General features: G+C 40.4%; 1 protein-coding gene across 1 annotated transcript in view; it reads left to right on the forward strand.

Moving 5' to 3' along the window:
- PLEKHM3 (pleckstrin homology domain containing, family M, member 3) overlaps positions 1-12,094 on the forward strand; it is a 168,084-nt gene that overhangs the window by 70,981 nt on the left and 85,009 nt on the right. Inside the window, exon 5 of the mRNA XM_004674343.2 lies at positions 9,451-9,644. Coding sequence (XP_004674400.1) covers positions 9,451-9,644 — 194 coding nt within the window. The remainder of the gene's footprint in view (positions 1-9,450; positions 9,645-12,094) is intronic.

Here is a 12,094-nt window from a genome sequence, read left to right on the forward strand (position 1 = left end):
AGGTGGTCCTGGCCAGTTTCTTACGTTACTAGAATTCTCGGGGACACAGTATTTGAGGAGCAACTCTTGTGCCTTGATTTTGATGACACCCCAATTCTCTTCCCATTTCTGACTCTTCTGACCCCGCCACACTTTGATCCCTTGTTCTCTGCCTAGACCTCTGATACTGTGATTCCTTCTGGCTCATTCTTTTTCCCCATGTTATATTCTTTCTTCTACATTATTTTCTTGCCTTCTGTGTGTTTAGCTACCAGGATTGTGTGCTGATGATTCCCACTTTCATCTTCAGCCTCAGTTTCACTACTACAGATGGGAGTGGCGGGCACCTTAGCTTTGGTTTTCAGCCTACTAGTCTTCAAGACGTGACTCATTCACTCCACTATACAACATTTCCACCCTTGCATCAACAAGGTGGTAGAATTTGACACTAGAATGATACTTTAGCCTTAAGATTTCTGTATGGTATGTGTCCTGTATCTGTTACCTAATCAAACTAGATGCTTTTTCAGATTCTGTTGCCAGATTTGTTACGTTTTCTTTGAATGAACCATCCATGCAGGCTGAATAAACAGCAGTTTCTATTATCTCCTTTCTAGTAAGTTTCTGACACTTGATTTCATTGTAGCCATATCGCCTGGGAGCAAGATGCAGGTAAGGTGGGGGCTACAGCTGTTCACCAGCCTGTCACCTTTGATGTGTAAAATGAACATGAAAATTCTGAGTGACCAATTAGGTTCTATCCTTTTCTGTATTGTCGGGCAGTGCTATCTTCTCTTCTGTCCAATACCCATCCACATTTTCACCGTCTTCCAAGTCCTTCACACCCTGTGAGCTTGCTTCCTCCCTCAGGAAGAAAATTAAAGCTACAGGTCTGTCTGTATTTGTACCTGCCCCTCTACTTGGGGAGGGAGAAGAGTTCTTCCTGTCACTTAGAGTCATCTTCCACTTGTCTTCCAGACACTTTTGTCCTTCTGGGAAGCCCTTCCAGAACTGAGAAAAGCATACCCTTCTGGATGAGCCTCTGATGCTCCCCAACCTTCTGCACTCACTTCATTGCTGCCTCTCCTTCATGTCACCACTGTGTTCTGCACGGGCTCAAGAACTTCTCTTATGTACAGAAGTTATGTGGCAGGAGCTTGAAGTTAAGCAGACATTTGTCCAAATCCTACTTCCACCTCTTAATCGGTACTTGATTTTTTGGGACCAATTACGTGGACATAACTGAACCTCAGTTTCATAATCTGTAACATGAACCTAGACTGTCCATAAGTTCAAGTACTAGTTTTGTGATTTGCTAGCTCATGACCTGAATGAGTTTTCTAGTCTGTGTAAAATGTGGACAGTACTTCTAGGGTTTTATGATTTCATGCATGTAGAGCATTTAAAACAGTACCTGGTATGTAGCAGGTGCCAAATAGGCATTTGTTCTTCCCTCAGAGACTTGTGTGAATTGAGATGGCATGAAGAAAGCACTCTGCAGTGACTGTGACAAGCACTTAAAGAATGGAAATTGTGTTTATTATTCTCATTATTATCACCTCCACATACCAGCTAGCTGCTGTCCACTCTCTTGGAAAGCAAGCTGGGCACAGGGAGCTTCACACAGTTCCTGGCAGGTACTAAGCAGCAGGAATGTGCTCTGAATGAATGAACTAATGAAGCCTGCCCTGTGGGTGCCTCAAACGCAATACTCCCAAATTGGCTTCATCTCCTTTACCAAATATCTCCCCATCAACACCCCAGAGTGCTCAGGACCCCACCCTTCACCAGTGCAGCCCTGGAAGACATTGTAGGCGCCTCCCTCCACCACACCTGCTCTGCCTAATCAGCAAAACTCAGCCTGAATATCAGCTCTTGAGGCCAGCTCTGCACCGCACCCACAACCACCACACTAACCATCTCACATGTCATTCACGTGAAGGAATTCAGCAGCTTGACCATGTTTTCTGCCTTCTGGTTCACCCCAACAGTACTTCCATACAGAGCTAATTTGCATCTGTAGTAGTTCCCAACAGTTTTAATTTCACCTTGGGTAAATTTTGTTCCCTCTCAGTCCTGGTTTCCTCACCTTCAGAATGGGGTAGTAAAAGTACCTACTTTATAAACTTGCTGTTTGTTTAAATGAATGATTGACAGAAAGCACCTACAAAAGTGCATATAATAAGTGCTCTGTTAACTCCAGCTTTCACGGTGATTGTTACAAGCAGATACAACCATCTCATTCTGCCAGGGAAATTTTTGTGACCTCTAGTCACTGCCTTTCTACTCCTCCACTGCCTGCCTGCCCGCCCGCCCTACAAGTCCTCCATGGACCCATGCTCCTTCTTGTTCTCAGTCTGGCCACGCCATTTCATGCCTCTTTTTTTTTTTTTTTTTTTTTTTTTTGCCCTCATTCAGTTCAGCAAATCCTCAACCCAGCGTAAGCCTCACTTCCTCTCCTGGCTGTTTCCTTCCCCCTGTCAGACACAGTTATCATCTCTCCTCTGCATCTTGTGCTTGACACTCTAAATGTAAGCTATAAATATTTTGCCACATTTACACTAGATAAACACATATTTACAGGGGAGGAATACTTATTGAGTTTGCTGTAGACAGTGTGGAGCAGGCCTTTGACAGCTGGGAGAGGTGTGGAGAAGGCAAGTGAGCTAGGCAGTCCCAGCTGCAGCATCACAGAGAGCTTAGTCTGATGGCACCTACCAGAAGAATACACACTAGTCTTTGGAGCTAAAGCAGAAAAGGTGGTACTGGGTGAGAAAAAGGAAAAATTATGTATCGTTTATTCAGATGTGAAATGGAAGGAGGGATCCATGTCTGTTTGCAGTGAGCGCTAGAAGATCACAAAGCTGTCACGCTTGCCATCACTGGCACTTACGTCTTTGTGTAAGGCAGATAGATGTTCTACTTGGAGGTCATTCCCGAAACAAGGTTTGATTTTGAGAAGATAGCTAACTAGTTGAAAATAGTAGGTATCCTCACTTCATCTGTGTTGCACATGAAGAAAATGTTCCTGTATCAGACCACTCCTTCCCAGGTTCTCAGTGGATGCGAGAAGATATTAAAGCAAGAACAGAGCCAGTCAATTTTATCTGGACCATCTCCCACTGGCATTAAGTAACCATATTCCATTTAGTCCAGTGTTTGTCTGTCTTTGCTCAGATACCAGGATTTAACTTAATGTTCCTAATTGTGAGGATCAATTCAGACCTATCAGTTTCCAGGAGCAGACATCGTTCTGTTAGATCTGCCTGTCTCCTTAATAGCAAGTACGTGACTGGCTTTAATATCCAGTTAAAAGAGTGAAAAAAAATGGCTTTGGAGAAAAGAATAAAATCTGTCATCTTAAGCGTTTCCTTGTCCGCCCTCTGAAGTAATAATAATCCTAATTATTTTTAAAGCAGGATTTCATCTGTTTTTCAGTGTATATCCTTCAGATTGAATTGAGCTCCAGGATTACCCAGCAGCTAAACCCAATCTTTCAATTCTATAGCCATTTTATAATGAAATTCTCTTTGAAGATACCTTTCCCCTACCTCCCCATTCAAAAATAACAAGCATTAACAAAGAACTGGTAAGGAACTCAAACTTAGCCTCAATTCTTCCTAAGTAGTTTCCCTAGTTGTGCCTTTTCAAAATATTTTTGTATCCTCGCTTGAAAATTCACATTCCATTTAGATAGGGGTTTTCCATGTTACATAAACCATTTCCTATCTCCAAATCTTAAGTGGCATTTAGGGCAAGCTCTGTTGCCCTTGCTGAGCTGGAGAACAGCTCACTGATGGGAAAAACCACTTGATCAGAGTCATTTGGAGATTTGGGGAACAAATTGTAATTAAACTTAAGATCTCCTGCTTCCTCCCCCATTAGCCGACAGTGCTTACTTTAACAGGACCAAGAAGTATCATGGTTCAAGTTGATTTTATTAAAATGACTTTCGTCATGATTTTTCACAATAGAAATGAGAAGAAATACTGGTAGGAAACATTATACCAACGGATTAAGTGGTAATTCTACTGTGCTAAGATTGTGAGTGATATACATATTCCTCTCTCAATCTTTATTCTCCAAATTTCCAGTAATGTGATATTACTTTTATTATTTTATAAGGTTTAACGGTCACTTAGCTCCATATATTCCATTTAGGAACACACGTATGAGAAATTAACCTTTTTAATGTCTCAGAACTAGAATGTGACTGTTTTGTCCCGCAGTTGATAACCTTCAGTGTGGTTTAATGTAGTAGGGGAGGCTATTTCATAAAAAAATTTCCTTCCATTGTTCTTTTCTACTTCTTTCTGTATATTCCTGCACTAAAAAATGAAAAAGTACAAAGGACATATGTGCCTAGATAATCTCCCTTCTACCCTGTATTCCTTCCCAGAGTCAACCAGATGACTTTTCTTGGGTTTCCTTCCAGAGACAGTTGATGTTCATGTGTTCTTTTAAACAAGAATGGCACAGGGAATATAATGTACATTTTGCTCTTGGGGGACATTCTATTTAGATTATAAAACTCTTCCTTTTAACAGCTGCTTTGTACTCTTTATGAATTTTGCACTCACACAATTTATGTTAACTAGTCTTGGTGTTTTTGGATATGTTAAGCATTTTCCAATCAGTTGGTTTTACATCATGTGATTCAAAGTGTCTTTGTGCATCATTTTGAATATAGGCTTTCACTTATGAGTGAGACTTCCTAGATCCTAGAAGGTGGGGGTCAGGGTCTGTGGGGGAGTGAGTTTCATGGCTATTCCTAAATTGGTCTCAGTGTGGTTGTATGCTGGACTTCTACCCCACAGCAGATTCAGGAGCCATTTTTTTCTCCATACAAGAGTGTCAGCTGTCACTTCTGGTAGCACTATGTTGCCTTTTGCTGTCTTTCCCCTTTCTACATTATTAACATAATTTACTATGTTGTAAACTTAGAAACAAATAAACTCTTTTAATTGTATTTAAAGTAAGCATGTGGGGCTCAAAGTAACAGCCAGGACACTGGAAATTCTCTTTCACTTGTGCCATAAGTACTGATTGAATGAATGAACATGGTGCTTACTTACCCTTCTGTGTGTTAGGGATGTGAATTTCTCAGGGAGAGAGACAGTAAGCAAATACACAAATAAGTGACTTCTAGATGAATGAAGCATTACTGGACTTCAGCTTCCTTTAGAATTAAAACCAAATGGGCATCCTGACACACCAGCACGTTGCAGTCATTCTCCATTTGTATCTCACTTGCTTTCTATTTGACTGGGGAGCAGGTACAGTGGGGTCACTTCTTTTAAAGAGTAATGAGCAGATGGTTTATGGTAGAACTGTGAATGTAAACAGTGTTTAACAAGCACAGAGCCAGCTATCCCAGAGATCTGAGTTTTGGCTCTCATCCTGCCACAAAATGACCTCTCTCATGATTAACTGGTTGAGTGATAGATATGTAGACTTATACATAATATATATGTGCGTGTGTAGGTTTAACTCAAAGGAGGTTCCATAGGAGGGCTGTAACTAGGCCAGCTTAGTAATTGGTGAAGTGGCCTCTCCAGAAGAGTGCAGCCCTGCTGTATGGAGCAACTTAGAGAGAGGCGCCCTTTGCACCCAGAGGTGGGGAGGGGCACCAGGCTGGATTTCATTTCCTACTGCAACCTCCTCCCCTAAGACAGCCAGCACATCAAACAGCCTCTCTATCTGTAGTAAAATAGGTTTAGAAAGTGGCTGGGCTATGCAGGTTTTCTTTAGTTCATACAAGATGTTCCCAAGCTTTTGGATGGTAACACATTTCACTTTAAATCACCCATAGAAGAATGAGATGTGTGACACATTCCTTGTTGGACCTCAGAATAATTTTCTAATAGGTCTAATAGTCCTTAAACACAGTTGGAAAAACCTGAAGTCGTTTATCTATCCCAGTCCTTGTTATTCTGAGATGCTCTCATTTGTTTCATCCTGATACATCTTTCTCCAGCAACAAAACTAAAGTCCTCACCACCACCGCCTCATCATCTCCAAATTGCTGTCTGTGGTTAAACATTCCCTTTGTCCTACTGCTTTATTACCCAGGGCTATTTTTGTGGGGGAACATACCAGGACACTGCTCCAGAACCTCTCTCGCAGAATTACGTAAATCTGGAACATTTGAGAACTTTTTTTTAAAGAGGTAACTGCTAGTAGTATAACAAAAGGCCTATTATGTTCATATCAAATGACGAGTATACGTGTGTATAGAGCAGATTTAGTCATTATTTGTTTGTAGCTAATTATAACCTTTTTCTGAGATTTTCTCAACTACTTAGTGTAAGATGGAGAGGAGATCTATTTCTGCCTGGACCACCTCCTTCTCACTTGTCAAGAACACTGTAGACTACAGAGCTGTAAAGAGAACTGATTCACAAGCTTCAACAAATCTTCAGTGGCACTGTAGTTCTTAGCACATAGTTTTCTAGTTTATAAATTTATTAAATGTGGAAAATTATATTAATAGCATTCATAAATATTTAATATTTAGTGTCAATTATTTCAAAAATGAAATAATGGCTAAAAATGTTTCTAATGTGTGGGATCATGGGAGAGATTAGCAGTCACGCATTTTTCTTTTTAAAGACAGTATTGATTGGGCTCATCCAGCTGCACCTGTGAGCTAAGTTTTATATATATTGAAAACATCAGTTTCACCATGTTTTTCATAATTTCATTGGTAAAATTGTAGGATGGTAACTATTCACTTTTAAGTGAAATATATTCATGTTCTTATATAATTCATATACTGTCAAGAAAGAAACTGTCTCACATAAACTATAACACAGGTTATTACTCATTTTTTCACCTAGTAGAATAACATTTTCTTTTATAAAAAAATAAACTTTCAAATTGCAGCTTTTGAGTTTCAAAGTAGAATCCCCCATACTTGCATGGAGGGTCAAATAGAACTTAAGAGTATTCGCTTCCACTGATTCCTATTTTCCAGATTTAACACTTCATGCCACATTTTGAGTTCTTCCCCAGCTCCCCAACTCTTAAATAAGCATGAGCTCAGCATGGCAAGGATTTGTTCAAATATTCAAGTAGCCTCTGTCACACTATTTTGTGTTCATAACTGGTTAATAGTTCTGTAAAATGGCTACCTTAGATATTACTGAAACTAGCTGTTTTGTTTTTAGCAATTTCAGTTTAAGATTGCTGATGTTAGTAGCGGCTTCCCATTTATCTCACTGCTTTTACCGTCTCTGTAAAAGATGTTTTTTTTCCCCTTTTGGGCTTAAGTACCACCTGAAGAGAGAGTCCTTTTAAGGCCTGGGAGGTTGGCCAGTGCCCTTTGTCCTTCTGTTCACCTACTAAAAGGTAGCATTGTTAACCTAATTCAGCAGGGCCTGACTCAGTATAAACACTGCTCAGGAGAGTCAGAAAGACTAATTGAATTGTACTATACATCATTTTTCAGCAACAGTTTCAAGTGGATTGCAGTTCATTTCCCAGAATAACATTCAGTTTCTTCACTTAAGAAACTTAAAAAAATAGTATACTAAGTCCAATTCTGTCTTTCCACACAGAATGTAGGCCACTTAAGGACAGGGCCATGCCTGTTTTATTCTCCACTGAACACTTACTGCTGGCTAGTATCTGGCATGCCTGAGCAGACCTTACAGGGAGTCATAATTCAGCCAGGTAGGGTGTTATTTCCAAGCCAGTTAAATAATCAAAGGATGTGGCTACCGCTAGGTGGATTCACAGTGAGTGTGAATTCACTAATTCCATAGGATCCCATGACATAACAGCTGCCTGAAAAATGAAACGTGAACTTTTGTATGTGTGCATTTTACAAAAAAAAATTAAATTTCATAAACATGTATAAGAAATTTTTAATCACCCTACAGTAGCCATACATTTAATTACCATGGTTGTGTCTGCTTAACTGTACTGGCCATCAAATGAATTTTTTTTTTTCTACATTATCAGCCAGTATTATCTGCTTTTCCATGCCTGCCCTACCTAACTCCCAGGATGGCTGCTTCCTCCCCCTGTAACTATGAGTGAATCTCATCCACTCTTCTTGTGTAGATTATGTGCAACAGTACCTTTTTGTTTTAAATATTTGTCTCATGCTAAATGAATCCCTTGAGGGGACAGACTATAGCTTCATGGATAGTCAATTAATAAGTGGTTTTCAATTTTCTTTTTAATAAGCTGTTTTGTTTTCATGTTGAATTCCTGATTTATCCCCAGTGCTAGAGAGAATTTAGTGGGAGAGGTTTTGCTTTCCATAAATAGAAACTGAGCCAACTCTCACTAGCCAATCCACACTGCAGTAAATATTCCAAAAAATTACCCTCATACATTATTTAAGCTATTCCCTGTATATCTTGGATGCATTGTGTTTCCAATGCACTATTTATTTCTACTCACAACCATGGCATTTTAAGATCAGCTTTCATAGTTATCCCATTTACAACCCTAAGTGGACATAGAGTTGGATGGATTTGTTGACGAGAATTGGCTCAAACTCAGAGTTGTTTTGAAAAGAGCTAGTCCTTTCTGCTCAAAGTGTGTATATCACCCTGTTTTCTCTGCAGTCAGGATATTCAAAAGGAATCCAGGATATCTTGAACTTTGTAATATGTACATGCCTTACCTATTTTTGGTACAGTGGCTATTTATCAAAAATATTATAGAATATACAAATATATAAGTGCACATATATATGTAGAGTTTCAAATCAGGGAGATGAGTTTAAATTGTAAAAAGTTTTAAGTGCTGTAAGGAAATCTTAATTCTTTCTACTTCATTTTGAAATAATTACATAGGAAGCTGCATAGCTAGCACAGAATACCTGTCTGTTTCACCTAGATTCCCCCACCTAAGGTTCCAGCTTAGGTAATAACTATATAGACTAATATAGCAAATGGTTAAGTTGACATTGGTATACCGAATCTGAAAAGTTCTGTGTCATTTTATCTCATTTGTAGATTTATATAATCATCACCATAATCAAGATAGATTTAATGACTTCCACTCAGTGCTAAGAATTCTTCAAGATTTATTTATTTGTGCATACAGAACTGGGGTACAGGCCAGAGGCCCAGGGGCGGCGAGAGGCTTCACCAGAGACAGAGTGAGGAGCAGAACAGGCAGATCGACGAAGTACACTGCTGAGGGGGGCAGCGGGCCGGTCAGGAGAGGCCTGCCATGCCATGTGGTCACTTCCGGGGCAGGTGGGAATCGAACTCATCCGGAAGTGGCTTTAGCTTCTTAGTGCTGTGCTTTAACCTGCTGCGCCACCAGGGAGAGCCTAAGAATACTTTTTACCTGTTGAGTCTCTGAAAAAGAAGATCGAATTTACACTTAGCTTACAGTTTTCTCATTTGACTGTGTTCCGAAAATTCTTCTTGATACTCAAGCTATGGTTTCTAGTTTGTGGGAAGCTGGATAATGCACCAGCACTGATTGAGGAAGTTTATTTTGCAGGTGTCTAAGCAGGCCAAAGAGTTTCTGGAGTATGTGTACGAAGAGCCCCTGATTGACATCCAGCAGGAGAACCCCATGCTGTACCTCCACGCCGAGCCGCTGGCTGCGGTGGTGCGTCTGCGGCAGCGGCTCAAGTCGCTCCGGGCCTATTTGTTCAGCTGCCGGGCAGCAGTGGCTGAAGATCTACGCCGCAGGTAAGAGTCATAAATGTCAGCGGTCTAGAGTTTGTTTTTCTTTCCCGCCCTGGGAGGGTGGTTAGATGGTCTACATGGGCTTTTCCCAGGCTGGCTGTCTCGAATTCTGTGGCTCTCCCTCTGGGCTCATCTTTGACTTTTTCCACCAAGGTCCAGTATCTGGTTAAGCCAAACAAAATGAACATAATAGCTCCGTGTAAGAGAAGGTTTTAACCGTGGGTTGAGTTCCCACAGCAGTGAGGACGTCTCTCCCTTCCAGGTTTTCCCAGAGTGGAATCACAGGAGTGTCTTCACTGATCACTCATGCAGTGTTTCTACTTTTCCTGAATTCAATACCTGCTCAACATTTTAAAACATTTTCAATGGGAAATAAGTAGGTAGAAAAATCTTGACCTTGCCATATAGAAACAAATATGGTAAACACTGCAGGTGGTAGAATTGGAATTAAAAGGCTCTAGGCCCAGATTCTGTCCTTTCACTACCCTGGCACAATCTTATCCCATGCTGAGGTATTGTGGAATTCCCAGGGTGCATGAGGAAGGCGAAGTGCCCCAAAGTAACAGCCAGGTTATATGTGCCTATTCTTTTTACAGTTCAACTAGCATTTGAATTCTCAGTGTATACAAACTAGCTCATGCTTGAAATAATTACTGGTGATGTTCATAAGTCCCTAAAAAAACACCTTTCAATTTTCTTCTTCTGACAGCAATGACCAAATGTATACATTAGTTATGGTTTGGGGAGAAAAGCTTCCATGGGTAGGAATCTTCTGGCAAATACTGGTGCTTTGCTATTTGAGATCTAGACTTTAGATCCAAAGAAACTGACATAACCCCCAGGCCTCTAAAGACATTTTAAAAAGAAATAATGTAGATAGTGAAGGATACATAATATCTAGACAAGTTCTCATAAAATGAAAAGGCATCTGCCACAAAACAAAATACTCCTCAGTGGTGGTATCTCATCACCCAGCTATTTTTCAGAAAGTGCTCAGGACTTATTCTCATATAAAGCTTAGGCAAATGTCAAATTTAAAGCTGAGGGCTTTCACTAGAAGTCAACAGAATTATGTTTCAAACTCATTTTACCAAGTGTAAGATTCTGATATTCCAAGTAGATTTGTTTTATTCTTTTCGGTACCTTTTGGCTTTGCTCAGTTTGTTTTTCCTGAGCCTGTATTTTGCGATGGTATTAAAATCTACACATAGGAATCATCTTAGATACTTTTCTCACATGATGTTTTGCTTTGGTTAAATATGCTAAATCAGGTCACATATTTAGAAATTAAATAGGAGTTCATCTCTTCATATGGATGGCTAAGAATACCTATGCTGTTCCAGCAGTCTCGTGGTTTACCGCCACGTACTTGGCCTTATGGCTAGACCACCAGGAAAGGAATGGAAGTTCTACAAAGGCAGCCCTCCCGAGGCTGTGAGACCTAACACACTAGCCTTTTTTTCCCTTTCCTTCCCCAGACTTCATGATCACTGTGTAATGCCGTGGCTGGCACACGGTAGTTGTGGTGCTGAGTCAGCACTGGAGGAGCGGGGGAGGGAGGGGTCAGTAGAGGACAGTTACCTCTTGCAGAGCCTCCTTCAGTGGTCCAAAGTGACATCTTTATTTTTCTTTTCCTGCTTCCCTATGTCACTTAGCACAATATCTGAGCCATCACAACCCTGAAAAATACTTGTTGGATAAACAAATGGAATACATCAAAAAGATTTATTACTTCTGTTTCTGGGGTATGGGGTAACTCGAAGTCTGTCATGTCTTTCACTTCCGGTACACCACTGCTCATGTGTCAGGATAATTGCAGTTGCTTCCTAACTTTACTTTCTGTTCCTTCCAATCCAATCTCTGTACATTATTAGAAGTATGGAATTCAAGATCTGCCCAAATCTAGTCTAGTACATTGTCTTACACTCAATCACAAACAGCCTTACCTCTGTTGGGCACCAGCCTTAACACATAGGGGGGATGCAAGAGTTTTAGAGGTGTGAAATGGCCTTGGCAAGTGGCCTGTACCATACCTCAGTGCTTTTCGTGATGGAGGTAATACTATTATTATTAGCAATATTGCTTTCTTATCCTAGAATGTTGTCTCTGGCTTTAAAGTCACCCTGTGATGCCCTGACTACTAGAATCAATCCCTTATTTCAGATACTGTGTCAAGAGAGATGTGAAGAAGAATTTTTAGTAGGTTGGAGTTGGCTGGGCCCAGGGCCTATGGTTACTAGATCTGCAGTATAAACATACGTACCCTGTGTAGCTGTTGTCTAAAATGAGTGAAGCAGTAAGCTCCTTAAGAGCAAAGAACGAGGTGGTGATTCCTACAGAATCCTAGAGGAGGCACACTGATTTTTAAGTTTGTTATTTAATATCTGTACTTACATATGCTGTTAAAATAATGTTCAGGATTGCCAGTTCTCTCCAGCCTGGCACAGGGAAAA

The sequence above is a fragment of the Condylura cristata genome, unplaced genomic scaffold (genome assembly GCF_000260355.1).
Source record: "Condylura cristata isolate star-nosed mole 26May11 unplaced genomic scaffold, ConCri1.0 scaffold00002, whole genome shotgun sequence".
In the NCBI taxonomy this organism is placed as follows: Eukaryota; Metazoa; Chordata; class Mammalia; order Eulipotyphla; family Talpidae; genus Condylura; species Condylura cristata.